This window comes from Octopus bimaculoides, chromosome 5 (assembly GCF_046866305.1).
Source record: "Octopus bimaculoides isolate indiv1 chromosome 5, ASM4686630v1, whole genome shotgun sequence".
NCBI classification, from domain to species: Eukaryota; Metazoa; Mollusca; class Cephalopoda; order Octopoda; family Octopodidae; genus Octopus; species Octopus bimaculoides.
The window spans coordinates 99310606-99337886 of NC_142932.1; the positions used below are offsets into that span (position 1 = coordinate 99310606).

The 27281-nt window shown below is 34.5% G+C and overlaps 1 protein-coding gene across 4 annotated transcripts; it reads left to right on the forward strand.

Annotated features, from left to right (window-relative positions):
- Positions 1 to 24935, forward strand: LOC106867860 (protein phosphatase Mn(2+)-dependent 1K). Of its 4 annotated transcripts, none has more exons than XM_089352751.1 (5): positions 249 to 267; positions 4929 to 5505; positions 7460 to 7773; positions 7969 to 8001; positions 23960 to 24935. In XM_089352751.1, the coding sequence occupies exons 2-5, from the start codon at positions 4974 to 4976 to the stop codon at positions 24227 to 24229; spliced, it is 1149 nt and encodes a 382-aa protein (XP_089208877.1). In that variant the 5' UTR covers positions 249 to 267; positions 4929 to 4973; the 3' UTR covers positions 24230 to 24935. The 4 variants fall into 4 exon arrangements, with proteins under 4 accessions (XP_089208878.1, XP_089208877.1, XP_089208876.1 ...); XM_089352750.1 differs by lacking the exon at positions 249 to 267 and adding an exon at positions 771 to 1011; XM_089352752.1 differs by lacking the exon at positions 7969 to 8001 and having other exon boundaries at positions 1 to 267.
- The last annotated feature ends 2346 nt before the right edge of the window (positions 24936 to 27281 follow it).

The window sequence follows — 27281 nt, forward strand, 5'->3', positions numbered from 1 at the left end:
GACAACCGGTGTTAGTATGTTTGTCATCGTAACGTAACAGTTCAACAAGGAGATCGATAGAATAAGTACCAGTCTTATTAAAAAGTAAGTACTGGGGTCGATTTGTTCGACAAAATTCGTTCAAGGCGGTGCTTGAGCATGGTCCTAGTCTAATGACTGAACCAAGTAAAAGATGAAAGAAAAGATAATAGGCGTAGGTGTGGCTGTGTGGAAGCTGGCTTCTCAACCACATAGTTTCGGGTTCAGCCCCACTGCGTGACACCTTGGGTAAGTGTCTTTTAATATAGCTTCGGGCCGACCAAAAGTCTTGTGAATGGATTTGGTAGACGGAAACTGAAAGAAGCCCGTCGTATGTGTGTGTGTGTGTGTGTCTCACCATCGTTTGACAACCGTCGTTTTACGTCCCCGTAAGTTTGCGTTTCGGTAAAAAGGGACCGATAGAAATAAGCACCAAGCTTAAACAAAAAAGTTCTGTAGTCAGTTCGTTCGACCAAAAATTCTTCAAAGTGGTGCTACAGCATGGCTGCAGTCTAATGACGAAACAAGTAAAAGATAAAAGATAGATTTCTTTATTAAGCCGCGCAGGGCCGAACACAGAGGGAACAATAATAAAAGACAAAAGATAAAAGATTTGTTGACGACAGGCTGGTATTTATCTCTTCCAGAAGAGCTGGTGTAGTGTGTCCTTGACACGACGTCAATAGTAAAGTGTTAGTTAGAGGGAATGAGTAACCTCCCTTACAGGAGAAAACTACCACGGAAGGTTTCTCACTAAGTGACGTTTCATAAATCTAATCAGTTGTTTACTGGAATTCTCATAGTGTTGTTTGGTATTTTTGTGTCTCTAAGAAATTAATCCGTTGGTTCCAAACAGGAGAACTAATTTAATCTGTGCACCACGTCACGATCTTCCTTGACTAAACCGTCACTACAAAAAGAAAACTGAAGATAGAAAAAAAAAAGGTTGTACTTGTAAACTGTCTACATTTTCCTCTAAGCTGCTGATTCAAGGTAATAATTTATTGTAAATTGTTTTCATCAGTATTTAACATTTTATTGCATATTCTCAAACGCTGTAATTGATTCGATTTTAAAATCGTAGTGGATCGTTTCATTTCAATCAGTTCTTTCGTTTTTGTATGAAATTGTTCTCATTATATCGTACAAGTGGTGCCGAATTTTTCTCAACAGCAGTTAATGTGCTAACGAAGAGATTAATCTTGTAAAATTCTTATATACTAAACACATGCTATTTGTTATTTAGACATTCATTACTGTTATGACAATGTACATAAAATCGTTATAAACAATATAAATATTCATAATAATTATTACACACATACACACACATTAAAAATAATCGTTGGTTGCAATCAATTTATATATATATATGTAAATTCCCCGCCTTTAATGCGTTGAGTTCTTCATTCAGCTTGGAGTTAATGTTATAAATAACACCCCCTCTATCTATCTATCTATCTATGCAGGAAATGAGGCCATGATCTTCAAGAATTAGAAAACTTAGGTGTCTGTAAAATTACTCAAAAATTATGCAATGTATTCCCCATTATAACTTAGATGTAAAAATAAGATTTATATTAAGGAGAATGTAGACAAGATGATGTAAGAGAATACGTATACGTGCATGGAAGCTGGTAGACTGTCTGCTGTTAGAGGAAGGTATGTGTGTATGGAAGTTGGTAGACTGTCTGTACACATAATATTAAGTTCGGATCTGCAGAAAGAAATTCTGCTGGAAAATGTGAAACACTTGTCACGTGGACACTTGAGAAGAGAGACATGAAAGCAAATCTACGCATTACGTTTATCAGAAATATCCGTGTTGAAGTATAGATGGAATATTTACAGTTTGGCAGTCTGATGGAGAATTCGAAGAACGAATAATGAGAAAAAGAGCAGAAAGAAAGAAAGAAAAAAGAATGGTTAAAAAGAGACGGAAAGAAGCTGAATTGAGAGAGAGAGAGAGAGAGAGAGAGGTGTGAAACAGGAGGTGTGTGAGCTTTCAGCCAATAATAATAATGATAAGTATCGTAACAATTTCACATATAACTTTAGTTTACAAATAAAAACAGTTGTGTGTGATTGATATGTGGAAACAGATTTGACATTCTTTCGAATTGGAGATAATTCATTTTAAAATATATCTTCTTACTATTTTAATATCATTGCTAACGTTCGTATGCGAATTGCAGGTTACTCTGAAATGTTGTTGCAAATTTTGTTGTTTAAATGCATGAGTTGTTTGGTAATAAAGTCCAAGGCATTCTTTATCTGTTAGATTTCTCAGTCCGGTTCTAGACGTGGGTAATTTTTGAAGAATGCTGGTAATCATTGTTAACCTGTTTAAATTTTTTAAAAATTCTTTATCGTATTTATGAAAATCTAGGTCTTTTCGATTTCTCCTTCCAAAATAGGAAATAAAAAAAGAAAACGACTGACAATTTTACATACAGAATAGTGATATTCACAATGGTTCCAATAATTTGAATTAAACTATATAACTGTTTTGAAATGTAAAATTAAGTTGAAATTCTTTATTTTAGTAAGCATTTCTAGACTTTCAAATCAAAAGATATTGATTTTTGATATGATCTATAAAATCAACAAGAATTATTGCAGCAGTGATGGATAACAGAAACAGTAGAGTGTCAGACTAAAATGCATTCCAGTATTTAGTTTCATCTTTTAAAAAAAGAAAAAGTGAAAAAAAATCTCAGTTCAAATTTTCTGGGATTGAGTATCAGTAATATGCTGAAGTTGATTCAGTCTCTTATATCCTCCTTCTACTAATCAGGGTCTTTAAGATAAAAATAAATGAAGACAAAGAGATGATACACTATCTATTGCTTATTATTCAATTAGTAGATGGCAGCAAGCTGGCATATTTTTTAGAGCATGAGAAAAAATACTTAGTGGCATTTCTTCTGGTTACTTACATACTAACTTCAAATACTGCTGAAATCAACCTTACCTTTCATCCTTTCATGATTGATAAAATAAGTTCCAGTTGAGAATAGGGTCAATGTAATTAACTAACCCATTTGCTGGCCTTGTGCCAAAATGCAAAACCATTGTTCGACAAGTAGAATCGCATCCTTTCTTCCACAGTGGAAATGACCCAAGTTTATAGTTTTAGATTTAATATACAAGAAGTGTGCACGCAGCATAATCTAACCTTGGAGCAAGCCCAAGTTTATAGAGTTTTGGTTTGAAAGAACTCCATCAGTGCATGCTGCAACGGGATTTAATTAACTAACTAATGTAATTAACTAACCCATTTGCTGGCCTTGTGCCAAAATGCAAAACCATTGTTCGACAAGTAGAATCGCATCCTTTCTTCCACAGTGGAAATGACCCAAGTTTATAGTTTTAGATTTAATATACAAGAAGTGTACACGCAGCATAATCTAACCTTGGAGCAAGCCCAAGTTTATAGAGTTTTGGTTTGAAAGAACTCCATCAGTGCATGCTGCAACGGGATTTAATTAACTAACTAATGTAATTAACTAACCCATTTGCTGGCCTTGTGCCAAAATGCAAAACCATTGTTCGACAAGTAGAATCGCATCCTTTCTTCCACAGTGGAAATGACCCAAGTTTATAGTTTTAGATTTAATATACAAGAAGTGTACACGCAGCATAATCTAACCTTGGAGCAAGCCCAAGTTTATAGAGTTTTGGTTTGAAAGAACTCCATCAGTGCATGCTGCAACGGGATTTGATATAACTGGTAGCTTTCAACTCAAGAGATGGGTAACAGTTAAAACTATAGGCAGTTAATTTAGCTCTGAGATTTTCATGCTAAACACAAATGCTTTACTGATTTCAAGTGCTGATATTGCTTTTGCTAAGTTTCTCAAGAGTTAGAGACATGTAAATGTGAGTTCCATGTAGATCTGGGTTTATGGAAGCCATGTTGGTGCTCATTGAAGAAGACATGAAACTTATGGTATTGAAGGTATTTGTGATCGTTGGAAGTGAGGGTGACAGATTTGATAGTCGGTAGGGTCAGAGAGGCTACCCATTTTAGAGATGGTGTAAACTGTGGTATGTTTCTTATGACTAGATTAGAGACTAGCCCTGAGGAATATTGAAGGGCTCTACCCATGAACATGAGGGCTGCAGACCACCCCCAGATTGAAGAAGTTGATGTCTATGGGGAAAATATGTGGGTGGAAGGAGAATGTCAAAGAGCTCTGGTTTTGAGAAGAAAGATTGGGGAAACTGTTAGTTTCAAGGTTTGAGATGAGATGAAAACTATGTATTAATTAGGTGATGTTGGGCAGGAATGAGATGTGACTTTCTTGCTAAGAGGAGTAAAAAATAAATAAATTGTTGTAGTAGTAGAGGAGACATAAAAAAGAAACAACATGATTGTGTATAACTTCAGGTTCAAGCTGATTTAGAAGTTTCTTTCATCAGATACATATCTGTCACAATTATTATGTCTTTGTTTCAACCATAGTTTATCTAATTTTAGACTACATTATCTAATGGGTCCTTTTTTTTTTAAAAGATGGTAAGGTATGATTTGAGGGCTATTTAGCTGCTATTTCTTACAGTTTGAGTGACAGTATTGAAGCTCTCTCATTTACTAAAAATTGCATAATTGTGTGCTAGGGGTTGTAGTGTGTTGGTGAACAAATCCCTATTATTCAGCCAGATAATTTTTGTTTTTGTTTTGGTGGAGTTAGTGGTGGTGGTGCTGTACAAACTGCTTGTATATGGTGCAGTAGTATTGCCTCAGATATATGAATAGTACTCAAATTTAGCCGCATTTGAGCTTGATTAAACAAAACAGACCATTACTTTCTCAAAAAAATCTTTAGAAAATGGTTTTCTTTTTATATATTAAGAGAGCCTTCAGTTGTATGTTAATAAAATGCTTCTTTTTCTCTCTATTTTAGAAGAAATTATTGCTGCTATTTGACTCAGATTTTGAAACTTCTTGGATGCTTATCTCAAGACAACCTGCTCAACTAGCCTCTTTGATCAAGGCTCAATGGCTTTTAATTTCTCAGAAGCCAACTGTAACTCAATTAAAACAGAAACTCTACCACACTTCTTCAAAAAACTATAGGTTTCTATCTGATCCTGAGAACAAAGGTAGTCGACAAGCTGGAATTAACTTTGACACACTTGGCTGTTGGAATAGTCGTCTTGAGTTACCAATTCACTATGAAGAAAGTATTGAACGAGGCAAGATTATTCCCAAAATTCCATTGACAGAAATTGGAAGTGCTACACTGTTAGGACGGCGTAAAGTTAATGAAGATCGCTATGCTGTTGAAGAACTTTCTCCCAATCTTCTCTATTTTGGAATGTTTGATGGACATGCGGGTACAGAAGCTGTTGATTTTGTCAATCAAAAGATGAAGAAGAGCATTTTGTTTTGGTTGAACCAAACTGATGATCTGGAGGAAGTTATTAAGCAATCATTTGTAGATGTCAACAACCAACTCGCCCGTTATTTGCTTTTCTCACGTATGTTTTGTTCACTTTCTTTTTTAATTTATTGGGAATAATTCTTCTTTGGAATGCAATTATTATAGTTTTTTTTGTTGGGTGATGAGAGTCAGTTTTTCAATCTTTACAATGAAATAACTCAATGCTGTTATTCATTGTTATTAGAGGAATATTTAGATATTTGCTCATGTTGACAAAATTTTTTTTTATTAAAGAGTAGATCAAATGGTATCTGAAAAATATATTGTTTTATGGGTCATAAGCTATTGTATATATTAGAGGTGAGTACAGGTATATGGGCTGTATGGTTAAGAAGTTTGCTTCCTAACAACATGGTTTTGGGTCCAGCCCCACTATGTGACACCTTAAGAAAGTGTCTTCTACTCTTGTCATGGGTTCACCAAAGTATTGTGAGTGAATTTGGTTGACCAAAACTGAAAGAAACCTATCATATGTGTGTGTATGTGTCTCCTTGTCCTGACATGATGCAATAGTTGTAAATGAGCATCTTTCATTACCAATCTTCTGTGGAAACATGCATGTGAAGCTATTAAATCATCATCAACATCATCATCATTTAACATCCACTTTTCCTTGCTTGCATGGGTCAGATGAAATATGTTGAGGTAAATTTTCTACAGCCAGATACCCTTCCTGTCACCAACCTTTACTTGTTTCAAAGCATGATAATATTTCCCCATGCTCAGACATATTTTTCATGGAAGACTGGAAATGAACAACCTTGCCTATGCGATGATAATGCTCACTTACAACAGTAATGTGATGTCTAGACAGAGAGAGAGAGAGAGAGACACACACACACACATAGGATTCTTTCAGTTTTTGTCTACCAATTCACTCACAAAGTTTTGTTTGCCCCTAGGCTATAGTAGAAGATACTTGCCAAAGATGCCATGCTGTGGGACTGAACCCAAAACCATATTACTGGGAAACAAGCTTCATAACAACATAGCTATGCCTGTATGCATAGATATTTATCAGAATAGTATGAACAAAGAAAACTTGGTTGATCTGAAAGTGTTCAGATTAATAATTAAAGTATAAAAGGTATATGATAAGATTAAGATATTTGTAATTTGCAAAAGATCTGTCTGATCTTCAAAACAAATGAACAAACTTGTGAAGGTATATCATTTATCTTTTACATACTGGGGCATTGTCGAGGGTGCATGATTTGGTGGTTAGAGTGTTGGACTCTCGATTGCAAGGTCATGGTTTCAATTCCTGGACCAGGTAGTGCTTTGTGTTCTTGAGCAAAACACTACATTTCATGTTGCTTTGCGATTATTCCAGCACTTGATGTGTTGTATGCTGTGCAACTGTTCAGGCAACATCGATTTGATGGAAGGAGTGAGCAAATGCGCAGCACATACATTTAGTCGCTATAAACAAATCATTTATGCAGGTGTCCAGCAAAAAATTGCACAACCTCTTTCTTGGACCATAAGACTACTATCATCGTTCTGGGATATTACCTTGAGGAGCTTTAGTTGAAAAAATTTAGCCCTAATAGTTATTTTTATGTCTGATACTTATTCTATCAGTCTCTTAGGCTGAACTGCTAAGCTTTAGAGATGTAAACAAACCAACACTGGTTGTCAAGCAGTGTTGGAGAGAGACAAAGACACACACACACACATACACACACACACACACATACACACACACACACACACACATGACAGGTTTCTACACTTTCCATCTACCAAATTCATTCATAAGGCATTGGCCAACCCCAGCTTCTGGTAGAAGACATTTGCCCAAGGTGCTGTACAGCAGGATTGAACCTGAAACCATGTAGATGCAAAGTAAACATCTTAACCACACAGCCATGGTTGGTATAGTTTTCATGATTATCGTAAAATAGGTTAATACTTAGGTGTCATTTGTAATTTCAGCCTTTGGTGTTTTTTATAATTATTGCTTATTTTAATGTTATGTATTCTTGTAGGTTCTTCCAATTTCCATTGTGGGACAACAGCTACTGTATGTTTACTGAAAAACAGTGTTGGATTGGTGATAGGGCATGTTGGTGACAGTTGTGCTATTCTTTGCCGACAGGGAAAAGCAGTTCGTCTGACTCAAGACCATGATCCTGAAGTTGAGGAAGAAGCTTCTCGCATCAAAAAGTGTGGCGGTTTTATTTCTTTGAACAGTTTAGGACGATCACATGTCAATGGCCGTTTAGCCATGACAAGGAGTATTGGTGATTTGGATCTGAAACCATATGGAGTTACTGCTAAACCTGATATTCTTACAATGGAGGTATGTTATATAATTTTATGTTGGTGTGGTGTTAGAAATGGAATAGATTGACTTAATCTTGTGTGTGTCTTTTTAAGAAGCTAAATATGCTTGGCATAAAGTGAGAGTGAAGAATAATACAAATGCATATTAACAATTGAAACACTTTCAGATGAAAGAATGTTGTTTATTATTTCACTCTCTTATTTGTTTCAGTCATTAGATTGTGGCCATACTGGAGCACCACATGTAAGTTTTTAGTTGAACAAATTAGCTCCAGTACTAACTATAAGTCTGTAATTATTCTATCAGTCTCTCTTTGCCACACTGCTAAGTGGTAGTAACATTCTTTTATTTATTGTTTTCATGTATTTAGTTGAAATATTTAATTTCAATCAGCCCCAGTTTTTCATATTTTCTTTGTGATAATAACGAATCTTCACTAAATGGCAGTTACTTTAGGTACTTTAGATCAAATTTCTTCTTTAGAGGTAGAAAGTATCTCAGTTACCGACTATTGTCTCGAAATAAAATACAAATTTATTCTGCGTTAGACTATTACTTGCATTTGTTATAGAGCTAACCCATTGATAATACATCTTAAACCATATAATACAAATGCTCTTCTAAGCTTATTATTATATACCTGCTTCAACTCAACTCATTAATCTCTCCAAGAATTTAATTATTCCAAATGAAATCATTCCTGGCCTATCTAATTAAAATAAAATTAAAAAATCATTTACTTGGTTATAAACTACTGGTAATGTGTCTCAACTGGGATGGTGTAGCATAAATATGTTGGATCGCATCCAGGAATAGACCACAGAACTGAATGGTATAAAGTCACTCACAAATGCAGTCCAGTTTTTGGACCATGGATGTGCTGTCTAATCTCTCAATTTTTTTATGGCTTCTGCTCCTCAGCATTAGGTGATCTTGTGTCACCTCTACTCAGCTATTCTCAATTTATTCATCCTCCACTCCTCTCTTTACTCATATAGTGTCCAGCCTCCATTCCTCACTAGCCACTCTCCATAACTCTTCCTTTCCAGAATCTCAGTACACTGGAATTCTTTTCCTGTACATCTTTCTGCAGTTGTCATCATGCAACAGTTTAAGTGGAATGTTAATGCCATCAGTCTCAATGATCCCAGAAGGCTTGCGAAGGTCATGGATACTTCCCCACCTTTTCCAGAATGAACTAATAAAACAAGAAAGACAGTTTTCAGTTCATTGAAGCTAATGAAATGATTCTCTGCACAGTCTCTCAACCTGCAAGAAATTGTTGTAAGATCTTCCTCAGATCACACCTTACTGACTTGAAGGTAAAAGAGGACATGTGCAAGGAAGGATAAATGTGGTCCTTAAACAAAAGATGGAATGATCACAGATCTGCTCAGTCATGCCTGATGTGGAGTTAAATAACAACACTAATTTTCACTTTTAGTCTTACATACCAACTCAAATACTTGAATTTGGAGAGCTTACATTCTTTGTTGTAGCTGTTCAAGAAAATAATCAGGTGCATCAATCTCACTGGTCCTCAAGAACTTGTGAAGGCTATGTCCCTTTCTCTAGACCAAACCATTTAAAAGTTAATGGAAAATAAATATCATCCTTTTGCAGATCCTTTACTTATATATATATATATATATATATATATATATATATATATATATATATATATATATATATATATATACACATACGAGGAGGTGGTGTAAAGTTCCTGGCTTTAATGGTGTTGCAGAAAGCCTGGTTGGAGGCCCAACCATCTGAGTTCTTTTACAGTGCTTAGAAAAACTGAAGGACTGCTGCAATAAGTTTGTGAATCTGAGAAGGGAATATGTTGAGTAAAATTATAATTAACTGATTCTCCTGTATTTTCTTTTATTCAAAGCCAGGAACTCTTCAGCTCCCCCTTCTGTGTGTGTGTATATATATATATATATATATATATATATCTATATCTATCTATCTATATATATATATATATATATATATATATATATATATATATATATATATATAGTCAGTGTATCATATATCCAAAAAAGAAGCACAGTCTAAAGCATAGAGCAGTAATGTATTTATGTGCAGTTAAGTCTATGTCCGGTCGCAGAGTGACCAATGGTTTCACATCCATGAAGTGCTTAGCTTTATGGACGACTTGTCAGACTCTAATGGCAATGGGCATATACCTCTTCAAACTGTGGAGTTAGAAGAGGTATACATCCATTGCCATTAGAGTCTGATGAGATGTCCATATATATATATATGTGTATATATATATATATATAGGGTGTTCCAAAAGTCACTGATGGCTTTCAATTTCTAATAACTTCCTTAATTTTACAAATAAATGCATGAAATTTTGATACAATATAAAAGACATAATGGAAATTAATATGCACAAGTCAAATTTTGCAACACTACTACATTACATATGGAAAAATGACATCGCTTAAATGGCAGCCATTTTCGGCTTTGCATGCCCATGCTCATTCCAAAACTTGCATCATAACACCCTCAAGAGTTTCAGACTCCACTTCTCTGATTTCTCTATTGATGTTCTCCTTCAGTTGCACCAGGGTCCCTGGTTTGTTGACGTAAACCCTCTCTTTCAGATATCCTCACAAGAAAAAATCCGGGCTAGTCAAGTCTGGGGAATGTGAAGGCCAGTTGACATTGCCGCAGCGGGAGATAATTCTTTCTCCAAAGCACTGTTTTAGCAACTGCATTGTTTCTCTTGCGGTATGAGCAGTTGCCCCATCTTGCTGAAACCATGTGTGTGGTCTACTTTGAATGGCTGGGTGCCAAAAAGGTCTCAATAATGAATACCTGAAAGAGAGAGCTTATGTCAACAAACCGGAGACCCTGGTGTAACTGAAGGAGAACATCAATAGAGAAATCAGAGAAGTGGGGTCTGAAACTTTTGAGAGTGTTATGGTGCAAGTTTTGGATGGGCATGCGAAACCAAAAATGGCTGCCATTTAAGCGATGTCATTTTTCATATGTGATGTAGTAGTGTTGCAAAATTTGACTCATGCATATTAATTTCCATTATGTCCTTTACATTGTATCAAAATTTCATGTATTTATTTGTAAAGTTAAGGAAGTTATTAGAAATTGAAACCCATCTGACTTTTGGAGCGCCCTATATGTCACATTTAGCACTACTATTATGGGATCACATTTAGTGCTTTAGTGTTTTTGTATTCAAATACAGATGAGATTACTGATTTTTATTATTCTGGTTGGGTCAATAAGGTAATGCTTATATGGTATAACTACTATAACAAAAGTAGTTGATTAAAAGTTAAATGCATTGGAAGAAAACTGTTGTGTTTAATTAAGAAGGATCTCCCCATTGATCAAACCATAAAGTTTTATCAAATTTAAGCAAATGAGGTCAAATAAGGTTAAGGCATGATTGTTAGTTTTTCCCCATGCCCACAACAACAATCAGATTTTCTCTGAAGCATGTTTTTGAGGATGCCTAGTTTTTTTCTTTTTTAAATTACAGTTAGGTTTTGATGTTTGTTCTCCAGCTAAGATGAAAATTCCAATTAACAATTTGCCTGCATATGTCAATCAGTATATTTCTCCTTAATTTATTCATGCTATTGACCTATCTAAGTTATTTCCCTCATCTCATTTTTTAAAAATGAAGGTTATAGTTAACTGTTAGGTTTATTTTTAATTTCATTGGAATAATTTTAGCTATAATAAATTTATTTCACATGAGTAAATTGAAAATATGTGACATGTTCAAAACAGGTGTTAATTATGGCTTCAAAATTTTGACTAAGTAGTTTTTATAAGCTATTTGATTGACTTAAAACCTAAGGACACGATCAGTGATTCTTTGAGCTATGAGGGTTCATAATATTTGGACCCTGTAGGCAGCAAGCTAGCAGAATTGTTAGCACACCAGGCAAAATGCTTAGCTGCATTTCATCTGTCCTTACATTCTGAGTTCAAATTCCACTGAGGTCGACTTTGCCTTTTATCCTTTTGGTGTCAATAAAATAAGTACCAGTTGAACACTGGGGTTGATGCCATCAACTTACCCCTCCCCTGAAATTGTTGACCTTGTGCCAAACTTTGAAACCAATATTTGGGCTCTGTAGCATCAAAGGAGATCATAGATTTTTCTCTCTCAGGAAAGGGTGCCAGGGTCTGATACACATTTCTGGAAGCTATCATACATATGTCTGGCAGTTGTAAGTTTTAGAGTTTGGTGTAAATCTTGTGAGTTCAAGAACCCAATATGATAAATCAACTATTGTTTTAATGTTATTTCTTCACATGCATTTTTTAAAGTTCAGAATCTCACTGTTTGTGATTAAGTTACCATTTTAGTGAACTTTATTGCTCATTCATTTGAAAATTAATAAAATAGGTACTAGTATGTTACTAGTCTCAATTCAATGGGATTAAATCGAAAGTAAAAGCTAACATGGGTTATAATTTTGAAGCCATAATAAATAAGGGCAGTTTTGGAAATGTCTGGAATGTTTATTTTGAATATTCTTTTTATAATAAGGCCACACATTTTTTTAGGAGGAGTGTAATTGATGTAATCAGTCTCATTGGTTCATACCTATCAGCCCCTGAAAGGATGGAAAGCAAAGACAACCCTGGAGGGATTTGATCTCAAGACTTAAGGTGACATAGCTAAATGCCACAAAGCATTGTGTGATGCCTCTCTACTATTTCTGCCAATCCACCTCCTTATTGTTGTTATTCATAAGGATTTCTAACAGAGGCACAAGACCACACATTTTGGATGAAGGTATAGTTGATTAGACTGACTTCAATTGACTTCACTGGTACTTTATTTTATCAACCTTGGAAGGACGAAAGCAAAGTTGACCCCTGTGGGTGTAAATCCAAAATATAAAGGCATGTAAATAAATACTGCAAGGTACTCTACCCATCTGCCAATTCCCTACTTTCTTATTCATGGTAAAGATAAATCAATGTTAAATATGGCTCACTTACAACATGAACAACATTAATGAAAATAGCTTGAGGAAGTTTCTTGATCCTCTGATAATATAATTGATGTTTTTCAAAGTATCAGCACATAGCCAATGCTCAAGCATGGTTTTAGTTGTGCTGGCTAAAAGAGAAAACTAAATATCACGTCAAAAACATCAAAGAATCCACTTTAGTATTAGATGGTAATCATAGACAACTATATTTCTGAATATTCAATGGCAAAGGTCCTTTCAATTCCTCAAAATATAGCAGCACCATACTATAAGGTGTTAGAATGGCAAAAGTGATAAATTGCAGGACTAAATGTCTTGCAGTATTTAATCTTATTCATCAGTGTTCATATTTCAAATTCTATCAGAGTGCCAGAACTGACTTTGTTTTTCTTCCATCTGAAGTCAATAAAATATGTACCAGACTGAGGTTAATTCCATTGACTATACCCCTCTCTCCTACAAACATGCCAATTTAACAAATCACTGTATGTAATTCTAATGACAGCAATGACCAATTATTTTATACATCAGATCTGAATAATTAAAATTTCTCCAAGAATTTTTTTCATTGTGTATCTCTAGTTTCATGAAAGCATGTACTAGAAACTCCAAATCTACATATACCAGTTATATAACAGGAAATCTATTTTGTGAGTATATTAAAAAAGGATTAAATGTAAATATATCAGTGGAAAATCAAAGAAAGCTAAAATGTGTCTTCATATAATTTTGAAAGAAAAGAATATGTTGCTTGATGTTTTTTTTTAAGATTACAGTTAAAATGGAATTCTATCCTTTATCTTTTACTGGTTCCAGTCATTTGACTGTGGTCATACTGGAGCACCACCTTAAAAGGTTTAGTTAAACAAATCAAACCCAGTACTTATTTTTGAAAGTATATTCTATCAGACTCTTTTGCTGAACTGCTAAGTTATGGTGACATAAACAAGCCAATACTGGTTGTCAAGTGGTGTGAGGGAAAAACTTAAACTCAAAGATACACACACACACACACACACACACACACACACACACACACACACACACACACACACACATTAGGGTGTTTCACGATTTTCAATTTGCGATAGAGGTAGTGTGGAAAAGTTGTGAATGAGTATCAAAATAACTGGTGCAAAATCTTAGAACTCTGCAACAATATCTTGTCTCCACAAATACATCAAAAAATGGAAAATTGTGGAAAAAAACGCCTCTACTTATTAGCTTTAAAATACAGTTTTCATTGCATCTTCTTCAGATAGCTTTTAAATGACTGTGATAAAATTACTCTAAAATATGACTTAAACATGTTTTTTTTTTTCTGTGACTTCATCTTCTGCCTCCACAAACACTTCAAAAATATACAAAAATATTCTAAATATTGTAATTTATCAAATTCAGAAAATTTTTCATGTAGATGTAAATTACAGTACACCCCCATCCCTCCTTGTGGAGGCAGAATATGAAATCACAGAAAAAAAAAATCATGTTCAGTCATATTTTAGAGTAATTTCATCACAATTATTTAGAAGCTACCCAAAGAAGATGCAATGAAAACTGTATTTTATAACTAATAAATAAGAGTGTTTTTTTTTCCCTCTTTTTCCATTTCTCAATGCATTTGAGGGGATGGAAGATATTGTTGCAGAGTTTTAAGATTTTGCACCGGTTATTTTGATGTCCATTCACAACTTTTCCGCACTACCCTTATCACAAAATTGAAAATCGTGAAAAAATGCTCCACTCTAATGTATATATGATGGGTTTCCACACAGTCTACCATATTCACTCACAAAGTATTGGTTGACCCAGGGCAATAGTAAGAGACATTTGCCCAATCTACTGCACTGTGGAACTGAACCCAATACCTCTTCGTTGCAAAGCAAGCTTCTTGACCACACAGCCATGCTTAATTTATTAAAATTTGAATTTGTAAAAATATTGCTAGAAACTCTTTGGTTTGTGTAAGAATAAAAAGAGCACTCTTGAATTCTTTAACAATGGATCTACACTTTTTTTTCATATTTCTTATATTCCTCTTTTATTGGTTTCAGTCATTGGACACTGGCCATACTGGGGCACCACCTTCAAAGATTTTAGTCATTTCTATCAATCTCAGTGCTTATTTCATCCTTCTCACTCATAAGATATGGAATGCAAAGGTGCCATTTGTGTGAAGAGAGTCAACTCAGTCAGATGTGACTATTGCAAAATGTTTCTGTTTGAATGTCTTGGTTTTACTCCATGGTGATAGAAACACATGTGCACACACACATACATGTACAAACATACATGTGCAAACACACACACACGTGTATATGAACATGCATATATGTATATATATACAGGGTGTGGTGAGTAAATTGTCACTTTATATTTTTAATTTCATGCATACACATTGTTTGTTTTTGATTTTGTCAACCACACAGTATAGTACGGACAGTTGGGCACCATCTGTGAGAAAAACTGCACCTGATGCAATTCACTCTGCCAGAAATTTGGAAACAACGTACTGTACTGCTTGGCATTCGCACTGGTTGAAGCTAGTGGAGATTTTGTTGAATGAATTTACTCTTTAGTATTTCAAGATATTTTTATGTAATTTTGGTAAATATATCTGTTAAAATGAGATGGCAGTGTTAATTTTATTTTTATGTAATTTAGACAACAGTTTATTCACTGCACCCTGTGTGTGTGTGTGTGTGTGTGTGTGTGTGTGTGTGTGCAGCTGATGAAGGGGATGTTTCTATGTGGCCTGCTTGTTTGTTGCACCTTGTTTACCTTTTTTGTCCTTGTTCTTTTGCCACGTCATGTACCCAGTTATGTATCTATATGTACATGTGGATGAACATATATACATACATCTACATATATATGCATATACTCATATATTGTTTGTATCACGACAGAACGCACGCGTTACCTTTATACAGTAAGTTTTTAACTATTTTTCTAATGCGACTCTCTATTTCTATCTCCCCCTCTCATTCTTCCCTCTACTGTTCTTCGCCTCTACCTGTCACTACTTCTCTCTCTCTCTCTCTCTCTATCTCTTGTTACTCGTCCTTCGCCTCTCACCGTTACTACTATTATCTCTCTCTCTCTCTCTACCTTTCGTTGCTCACTTTTATTCTACTTCCTCCCCTCCTTTTCCCTCTGCTACTCTTTCTCTTCACACAGCCTTGGTCACGTGTGTGCGGCTGCTATTTCTTTTCGTTCTTGGAATCACCAAGCTCGCACGTACTTCTTTGCCCCTCCTGTACGTGCTTCACAGAGTTCAAGACATACACACTTCACGTCTGGCTGTACAGCCTTTTTGTTTGTTTATTTCACCGTTTCGTTTTCCTGTTTTGTTTTCCATCTGCCACTACCCTCCACGAAAACAATTTAATTTGTGTTCATGGGAAGAACCATTTTAACGATGCGTACTGCCTTAATTCTTCAAAACGCCGGAGTTTTAATGGTGGCAGCTGATGAAGGGGATGTTTCTATGTGGCCTGCTTGTTTGTTGCACCTTGTTTACCTTTTTTGTCCTTGTTCTTTTGCCACGTCATGTACCCAGTTATGTATCTATATGTACATGTGGATGAACGTATATACATACATGTACATATATATGCATATACTCATATATTGTTTATATATATATATATAAGGTCAACAATTTCAGGCTGGTGGCAAACCCTGTTGTACTCTTTTACCACAACTTTCTCTCACTCTTTCTTCCTGTTTCTCTTGTACCTGTATTTCAAAGAGCCAGGGTTAGGGTTAGGGTTAGGCCAGCCTTGTCACACTCTGTGTCATGCTGAATCTCCCCCGAGAACTATGTTAAGGGTACACGTGTCTGTGGAGTGCTCAGCCACTTGCACTTTAATATTACAAGCAGGCTGTTCCGTTGATTGGATCAACTGGAACCCTCATTGTTGTAACCGATGGAGTGCCACGACATATGTATGCATATGTGTGTGTATATATGTGTGTGTGTGTGTGTATGTGTGTGTGTGTGTATATAATATATGCATGTATGTTTATATGTGTGTCTGTTTATATATGTGTGTATGTTTACATATATGTATATCTATAGCTGTATGTATGTATGTGTGTGGTTTGTGCAAAGTTCCAACCACCTCAAATGTGACATGTTTGTGGAGCATTGGATAGACAGAACTATAAAAGCAAAGAGATAGGCCTGAAAGGATTGGAAGCATGGGCGTAGCTGAAAAATGTGCCAGGTGGCCAGAAGAAAAGCTAAGTGATAGGTCTATCTCACAAGGGGAGAAGTAGAAAAGAGAGGTTTGCCAATGTTCTGTGGCATGAGGACCAGACTGACCATGAGGTGTTCCAGGCTGATAAGCAGTGTATCTGAGAAAATCGTGACTTTGTCGCAGAGGAGTGTGTACAGATGGATGATGGTGTGCTTGCGCACAGTAATTAAAAAAAGAGAGAGGCATGGAAGTGTTACTGTAAAAGGATGCTAAATGTGGTGAATGCTTCAGAGGAGAGTCTTCCTAGAATGGACTCAATATAGGGATCAGATATCCTAACTGACAGTAGTATGATAAATATGGAGAGCCCCATGGTCTATCAGGAATTATAAGCAAGATGCTTAAAATATTTGGCATAGTGGGATATGGCCTAGTCCCCCATATAATTAATCATATTGTACAGGAATGCATCATATCCAAAAACTAGTGTAACATCATTGTAGTCAACTGTTACAAGGTTAAAGGAAATGCTTTTGAAAGAAGTAATTACAGAGGATAGCATTAAAGCTCATTGGTTGACATGAACAAAGCCTTAATCCCTCATTTTCTGGTTGCTGTGGAAGCTATGGGTAGACAAATGGTTGTTGAGTGCCATCCAAGCCATGTACAGTGTACTGTTAGTAAGGTGAGAGTTAGCAATGAATTTAGCATGTAGATAGTTTACCAGGCCTTGGTTTTTAGTCTCTTCTTACTTATTATAGTCTTATAGGCCATAACAGAGGAGTTTAGCCCTCCAGCATTAAACTGGCTACATCTGACCTAAATATTCTATCTATTTTATGTTTAAACTATCCAGTTCTGGCCTCCAATACTTACCCTACAATGTAATTCTAAAAATATACAGTCACATCATTAAAATTTCTAATGTGCAATTAATTCAAAACATTGAGAATAAATAAGTATTAAATTTGATATAGTAATCTGAATGACAAAGGGTTAAGACTAGTTCTCATAGGACCTCCTTTCTGCAGGTGACCTTGCTTATATAGCTGAATTTGTTGTAGAATTAGACAGGAAATTCCAGGTGTGAGGATAAAAGCTGAAATCAAAGGGCTCTAAAGTTAACTTAGTAGTGTTCTAGTATGCAGAAAAACAGACAAACCACTAATCCCTTGAAGAAAATTGCTCTGCTCGATATTTAGAAAAGGTGTTGGTAGAAACTCCACACAGTATACTCAGTATAAAATGTGGGTACATAAAGAGGTGCAGTGGAATCACAGGAAAGTTGACAGAGAAAAGACTTTGTATGTGGCAGATACACAGAAACAATAAATACTAAGAACAAATGGGAAATATATTTCCTTGGATACCCAGGAGGATCCTTAGAAGTAGTTGATAGTTTTTATTGCCTAGATGACCTAATTAGCAGCAGAGGAAGATGCTCTAAAAGTTCAGAAAGCTATTACCTCTGTTAGTAGCAAAACACCTCTCTCTCTCAGAGCAAGAGGCAAATTGTGCAGTGTCTGTGCATGATTGGCAAAGTAAAAGTCTGTCGAGAGAAAAATTGGGCAAAAGAGGCATCATATGTGTGCAAGAATAATGATTACACTGGTATGGCCATGTGATGCTTATGGATGAGGACAGATGCACAAAGAAGTGCTGATTACTTAATGTGAATGTAACCTGTAGAGGAGGGAGCCCCAGGAAGATGTAGGAATAATGACCTCAGATGTTGAGTTTCACATTGGGGATGACAAAGGGCCAAGATCATTGATGCTGTGTTCAAAAAGATCTGTCCATCTAAGCAAAAATGAGGCTTGAAAAGCATATCGTTTATGTTTATGTTTGTGTCTCTGCACATAATCTGTTCTTGATGAATCTTTTCTCCACAGCTCATCTTCCGAATACTCACTCCTCCCACAGCTTCCCCACCAATTGTGCTCACCACTCACTGTATTCATCTCTATCACCATCTCTATCCATCTACCACTTTCCTTTTATACTTTCACGAACTTACCTATCCAATCACCCTGTCCAGTCTTCTGTACCAATTCTCTTACATTCACCTCCTTGTAACTTGACAGTATGTCCTGCGACATCTTTACCTCTATCTGCTGTTTTTCCCAGCTGGAGTAAGTTAACAAATGCCAGGAATAATGGTTTACTCTTAATTAAGTATTTCTCCTGCTGTTGCCTCACTTGGAAGATTGCATCCATGTTACCTCTTCCAGGCACTAAGTTAAACTATATCATACTGTATCTCATCTAAGTCTACTCAGTGACAGATCAATTGACTTTCATAAGCTGGTTAGATAATTTGATTCTTTTGTAGTTTCTTGCCTCTAAAACATCTCCTTTGCCTTTGTAGAAGTTTACAATGATACTACTATGTCAGTTATTGGGAATGACATCTTCCTGTATGACTTGATTAAATATCCATGTAATAATCATGCATCCTATCTCACTGGATATTTCGAGCATCTCTGCAACTGTACCTGATGGACCCACAGCTTTCCTTCTCTCCATGTCCTTAATTGTTTTATCTTCCATGTTGCTTTCAACCTTCTGTATTTTGTATGGTAACCATGAGGTAGCCTCTCTATATCCTTTGCTTTCTTGTTGTTCAATAGCCTCTAATAATAGCACTTCCAATGCTACTTGTCTTCTATAGTGATGGGGTGTTTGTTTTCATTGTTCTGAATAGACTTCTCATCAATGATATCTTGGTTCTCTCTCACATACTCCCTTGCAATTTTGAGTCTCTGATTTTCACATTGCAGGGTAAATCTCTTCCTTTCTGGCCTGTCCATAACCAAGTACACCTGTTGCCTAGCTGCTCTTCTAGCCATTTGATAATTTCTCCCTAATATTACCTTCTAGGTTTTCCAAGCTGGTCTCTTAGCCCTTATCATCCTATGAACCACAGTATTACTTTCAGTGCAGATGGGACTTTGCCCCAGCCACATGCCTGATCTGTGTCCTTAAGCAGGCTATTTCATAGGAATTCCTAGTTGTCATCTGTGGCACAGATGCTTAAATCTTTCTTGTTACAGTCGTATACATCAATTACAATTCCTCTAAACCTATTTAGTTTCCATGTCTTCCTTCTCCATATCATCTTCTGTTTCTGTATCTGCTTAGTTCTGACTTTGAAGTTAATAGCCACTAATCTATGTGGTGTAGTGCATTCTTCATCAAGAAAGGTTTTGATTTTTATGATATCCCTTCTGTTCCATTTCCTCTCATATGTGTGTGTGTGTGTGTGTGTGTGTGTGTGTGTGTGTGTAGTCATAAATGATAGAAATAATTTGATGAAATTTTATTTAACAATAAGAAAATTCAAATATTTTGACAAATATTGTTTTTCCATATACTTACCTTATATGCTTCAATCTATCCTAATCTACAATACTAAATTATATTAATCTTATCCTACATTATAAACTATTCACTATTTACTTATATATTTGAACTTTTAATCTTTAATTTAATATTTTTCTTGTTGATATCAAACTCTATATTTCGTAAACTCTGTCTCTATAAATATATGATTTTCCTCTCTTTATACCAAAGCTATCTAATAATTATTTCTTAAAATTTTAATAAATCTCCCTTCTCATCTTAGAAAACTGTTTCTTTAATTTATATTAATTTTATTCTCATTATCTTCCATACTTCATATGAATTTAAAAAAAATATTTACTTCAAATTTCTAATATTTTAAAATTTAATATTGTTCATATTTTCTAGTTGATATCAGTCCCTATATTTCATAAATATTGTCTGTAAATACTTTTATTTAGTTGTGGTTTTTTGTTTGTTTTTGTATTTTTCTCTGTGTTTATGATCTGTGTTTTGGTTATAAATTTATCTTTTCTTTTATATTGTACTAATAATATTTACTAGTAACTTTTTAATTATATTACTAAAATTCCCTTCCATTTATTAGAAAATTGTCTTATTAATTTATATCAATTTTATTATTATTGTCTTCCATAATTTTTTAAAATTTTGACTTTGTGTTCTTGTAACATTACATTGAGGATTTAGTATTTAACAAAGACTTTCTTTCACCTGAGGATCTGCATTATTTTGAAAGATGTTTTGCATTTTCCATTAATGCAGACATGTAAGTTATTTATTATTAAATATAATAATATAAATTATTTACATGTTTTTAAGTAATGAAACAATTTGTCATGATATTTGAATTTTCTTATCGTTTAATAAAATTTCACCAAACTATTTCTCTATCATCTATGACTTTATACACTCCTTATTGTTTTCTCTTGTATGGTACAATATATTTTGTATGTTTTGTAGAATAAAACATTAAGGAGCTTTTCTTATGAATACTACTAGAATCTATATTTTGTGATTTATATATATATATATATAATTTGAAAATCCAACACGACTAGGTGAAAAGCGCTTTATTTAATATGTGACATTAATAAAAATCTGTAAATGTACAAACATCCAGATTTCTGAGTACCTTAATTTATATATATATATATATATATATATATATATATATATATATATATATATATATGTATATATATATATATATATATATATATATATATATATATATATAACAGTTATATATATATATAACTGGTTTCAGAAAAAATTAATACGTCTTTGTCAAATTTATTGGTAATGCTAGATAAGATTCATACTGCTTGTTTATGATACCTCATCATGGAGTTTTCATTCAAGCACACAAAAAAAAAAAAAAATCGAAACTTAAACATAAAAAATAAACATAAGTAACCAATATCATATACCTATAATACATAAATGTAAATGGAATAAAAACAAATAATTGTGCATCAATTTATTATTTATTTATCCTTTACTGGCAATATTGAAAAGTACAAAAGTTAAATCAAGGCAAAATGTACTGTGAACCAATAAATTATACAAAGAAATGTTACTTTCAAAGCCATTTGATAAAGTGTAACATGCTTCTCTAATGTGAAACCTGTGCCTGTCTTTTGCTACACAAGTATTTAATTTGAAGTTGAACTTTTAGATAAACACACATGGATTTCATTTTCAGTGATTGTTATGTTTTTTTGATACCATAATAAGTTAGATAGGATAATGTCTATATTACGATATTACAATAACCAATAATATGTTGTGCATGTATAGAAATATTATGATCATGAAATTTGCATTAATTTATCTCACTCTTTCTCATGTAACTCCTAGGGACCTTTTGCGGAACCCTAGGGTTCCAGGGAACCCCAGTTGAGAAATGCTGCTTCAATTCATCATCTCTTAGCATAAAGCTGCCTCCCTCTTTACTGTAACCCCACTCAGTTGAAGGGAATCTAAGTCCTGCAAGTTACATGGTCATCTCACTAGTGCTGGTGCCGTGAAAAAAAAAGCATCCAGTATCCTTTGTAAAGTGGTTGACTTTAAGAAGGACACTCAGCTGTAGAAAATATGCCAGAAGCAAACATTGGTGTACAATGCTGTTCTCGGACCCATCAGATCCTGTCAAACTGTCCAACCATTGTCAGCATGGAAGATGAACATTAAAAGTTTACGCTGCCAATGCTGTCAATGAAGCTGCTGCTGCTAATGTATTTCTTAAAATTATCACAGAAACTTGCAATGAGGCAATGAATATGTGACATTAGCATTGGTTATAGATTCTTTTCTGGTTTATGTTGTGAATTAAAAAAAAAAAAGAAAATTATAAACTTTTGATAAAGTTATATGATTATAAATTTGGGAACTATTCACTTCATTTCAAGTACTGAAAACACCTTTAAATACTTTCATCACTGCTACATTTCATTTGGTGATCAAAACTGATGCTGCAGCCATGGCTGTATGGCTAAGAAGTTTACTTCACCACTGCATGGTTTCAGGTTCAATCTCATCTGTGTGTACTTTATGCATTGGATTGACCAATATTGTATGAGTGAAATTTGATTGACAGAACCTGAATGAAAGTTTGTTCTGTGTGTGTATCAGCATGGAGTGAGAACTGGTACATTTGATAGAAATACCCTACAATATTGAAGTCCAACTGAACTGGGCTTTTACTTCAAAGTCTACTTTGCATTTCATGTCTTAAAATATCTTAAGAGAATAACGAAATAAGTACCAGACATTTGGGTTTGATATCATCAACTAAAATCTTAAAAGCATAGTCATAGTCCCATTACTGAAAGCAGTAAAAGAAAAAAAAAAGAAAAGAAAGCTGGAAACATTAAAAGATATTTCATCTGTAGAGATGAGGTTAATAGTCTGAAGAATTATAGTCACACAGTTCTATATTTAAGAGATGAGGAATTATGTACATTATTTACATTTGACAGATATTTGTCCTCATCTTGTTTGTTGTTAACACAACGTTTTGGCTGATATACCCTCCAGCCTTCATCAGGTGTCTTGGGGAAATTTCAAACCTGGGTTCTCATTCCTGAGGTATTTTTCGATGTTATTATTATTATTATTATTATTATTATTATTATTATTATTATTGTTGTTGTTATTATTATTCAGATCACTGCTTGGAATTGAACTCGGAATCTTCAAGTTAGTAGCCCGCACTCTTAACCACTACGCCATATGTCCACGGGCATATGGTGTAGTGATAGCGTAGTGGTTAAGAGCGCGGGCTACTAACTTGAAGATTCCGAGTTCGAGTCCAAGCAGTGATCTGAATAATAATAATAATAATAACATCGAAAAATACTTTAGGAATGAGAACCTAGGTTTGAAATTTCTCCAAGACACCTGATGAAGGCTGGAGGGTATATCAGTTGAAAAGTTGTGTTAACAACAAACAAGATGAGGACATATCTGTCAAATGTAAATAATGTAAATTATAGTCATATTAACAATAACTTATTACAAAAATTTAAACATTCTGAAATATTTATTGGTAAAAAATACAGTGGGATGGTTTTACACCTTCTATCTTGGTATGACCTTATCTCAATTTGATTACTTCAATTATATTTTTTTCAGGTTAAACACTCAAAAGATGCTTTCTTGGTACTGGCATCAGATGGGCTCACATTTGTGCTTGCAGACCAAGAAATTGTGGATGCAGTCAGTAAGTGTGACATTCCTAAGGAAGCTGCTCATTTGGTGACAGACCAAGCCATGCAGTTTGGCTCTGAAGATAATACAACAGCTCTCATCATTCCATTTGGTGCTTGGGGCAAGTATCAAGCTGCCGACACTTCTAACCAGAATAGTTTTGGACGACAATTATTAGGTGTTCGATATTGCTGAAGGGAAAAAGAAAAAAAAAGAAGAGAAAAAAGAAAAAGAAACAAAGACAAAACAGTTTCCAAAATTTTCCTTCAGAATCTTGCCCTACCTCTTTGCTGTGCTTCACCTCCCTGTAGTCAATCCTTTACAGAATGCTGCATTACACATTATAACGTAATATCAGATTCAGCCATGAACACAATAGCTTACTGTATTAGGTTTGCACTTGTACTTTTAGTATACTGTGATATGTAATTTGGCATTAGTACTAAAAATATTAACAGCTAAATTTTACGTGGTGACAGCTCATGAGAATCCATTTGTTAAACTGCCAGTAGGAAATTATTTAAGGAAGTGTCTGCTATAAATTTCTGCTTTACTGTTTTCTTGTCCTACACCTTAGCCACTAACATCACTGATCTATGATAGCAACAACAGCCAACAGCAATAATTACTGTAATAAAATCTGATTACTTCCAGCCTGTAATCACTTCCTTTTGTTGATGGGAATCCAGTTGTATGCTTGTAGGATGCAGTAATGAGATAAGACGAGCAAAGAGCCATTGTGATGGTTTGTTATGCAAGAGCAATGATAAAGTAATGCAGTTTTGTTTTGGAAAATGGAGGTGCTAGTCTTTTGGTGCTAGCACCATTTAGTTGATGGTTTTACAATCATGGAATAATGGAGTAATCAATACAAAGTTTAATAAAAAATATCAATCTATTATTTCTGTGTGTTTTTGTTAATTCTTAAATATTTTCTTATTTTCATATTTCCTAACATTTTATCACATTTCTGCAAATTCTCACTGAAGCTTGTGTGTTGTTCAGTTGCTTTAGATGAAATAAAAGTCAGTCAGCAAACCTATTAAAGCAATCATCATCATTATTGTTGACATTACAATGCCTGTTTCTTTTTTTTTTTTCTGCTGACATCTGAACATTTGGTTGGCTGCATTTGCATGCAATATAGCATAATCCCATTCTTCTCAATGTTATATCATTTCAACAGTGAGATTCGGTGATTTTGTTGTCTTTCCTTGGATCTGTTTTGGTTTGACTTTGCTGTGGTATCCTTAAGTAGTTGCTCTTGTTTTTTTTTTTTTTTTCAATCTGGTGTCATTCATTTATATAGCTATATCAATGAAATTGTTTTTCTTGCCTGCATTAGCAAATGCTTTTACAGTCTAGCCACCAGTCTGGTTCAATTGCAACCAAACACTAATACGAGTTAATATTGTACAACTACTATATATCATCCCACTTTTTGAGACCTACTTGTTTAAGGGAGAGGCTCTTTATTACTGATAGAGACAGCAACTGTTTGAATGTCTTCTATTTCTCTCTTATTGAGATACTATATCTTCACCAGAACAACATCTAGCTAAGTAGCAGAAACTTCTTTCAGCAACTGAACCAAGAAAGAGTTTCATGAGCCTTGTAAATATGTGTGGAACATTTAAAGTCCTGGAGCTTTGTCACTTTGTCAGTACACCCTAATGCTTACTTTAAGTATTCAAGACTGAATTCTTACCACTTCCTTTCTTACTTACAAAACAAAGCCACTTTCTAACTGATTATGGTATTTTGTGTTCTTTGCTACAAACTAGTACTTTTGCCTTTGCTTTATTGTCCTTTAATTCTTACTAGTTGATACATACCTATTTAATGAATTTCTCATTAATTTTTCTGCCAGTCTTAACTTTTTCTATATGACCTCATACATGATCAGAGAGTGCAAACCTCTGCCAAGGCAACACCAATGTCCTCTCAACGATTAGCTGGAGATGATTTTTGAAATAACAATATCTGAAATAAACTCGAGTGCTCTCACAAAGAAGAATACTAATAATGAACCTGACCATTCTCAAAAATTAAGTAAAAATACTGGAAAAATAATCCAGAATCCTTGTCTGGTACTGGATTGATCCCAAAATCTAATCACTTCGTGCCAGTCATGAGGCAAAACATCCATGAAAGTTTCATCTGAATTGACCCAGCAGTTCTTGAGATATCTTGTCCACGGACAAGGTAATAATAAAGATGCATATAAGGAATGTAAGAATAGAGTTCAATTTATAAGATTATATATAATATAACTTAAAAACACTTTAAAGCAGTCATAATAATAAGTTAGAAAAATTTTAAATACAACTGACTACTTCCTTTAATAACCATGTGGTTCTTACTGCCTAGTAAGTATCTACCACTACTACTATTAAGAACTTCACAAAAATTCAAATAATATAATCAACTCTGAAATCCATCAAAATGCCATGTGACTATAAAGTATGTAGAATCAATCAAAAATAAGTATTCTATAAATACCCCCCCCCCCAGCTCAATTCTCCAAGAACATCTGCCAACTTCAACAAACACTGCTGCTGCTGGATTTTACCCAAACAGTTGAGAAAACATTTCATCAAGGAATGTCATGGTTTACTACTGCTACTACTCTCAAGCCTAATTCAAACTAATAATGGAGGAAAATTCCTCTTCAAACAATGTCATACTTATATACCTTGAAGTGGTCATACTAATAATGCATAAATCACTGCATATTAATATGCAACAATATGCAGTTAGTGCAATCAAAACACGTATTGGACAATTATTATGAATAAACTAACTGGAAATAAACAAAGTTTGAATTTCAAATTCTTCATTGTCCTTATTAACAATATATATCAAGTCATTAAGAATGAAATGTCCGATTTTGAACTGTAAGTTTATTTTACTTTATCTCAACAAAAAGCAATGCAGTTAATCAAAGTATGCACCTAAATTATCAACACAATTTTGCCATTTTATCAGTAGCTTATTTATGCTGGCAGTGAAGAATTCTGGAGAGCTGGAGGTGATGAAATCATGAAAGTCTGTTTTTGCATCTTCTTCAGATTTGTTATCTAATGCCTGGAAAATGTGATAGTCAGTTGATGCAAGGTCTGGTGAATATGGTAGATGACTTCCAAGTTCAGTTCCTATAACTTGAGTAGCATTCTTTGTGCAACATGTGGTCGAGCATTGTCTTGCAAGAGAATTGGCCTCTCTCTATTGACCAATCCTGGTTGTT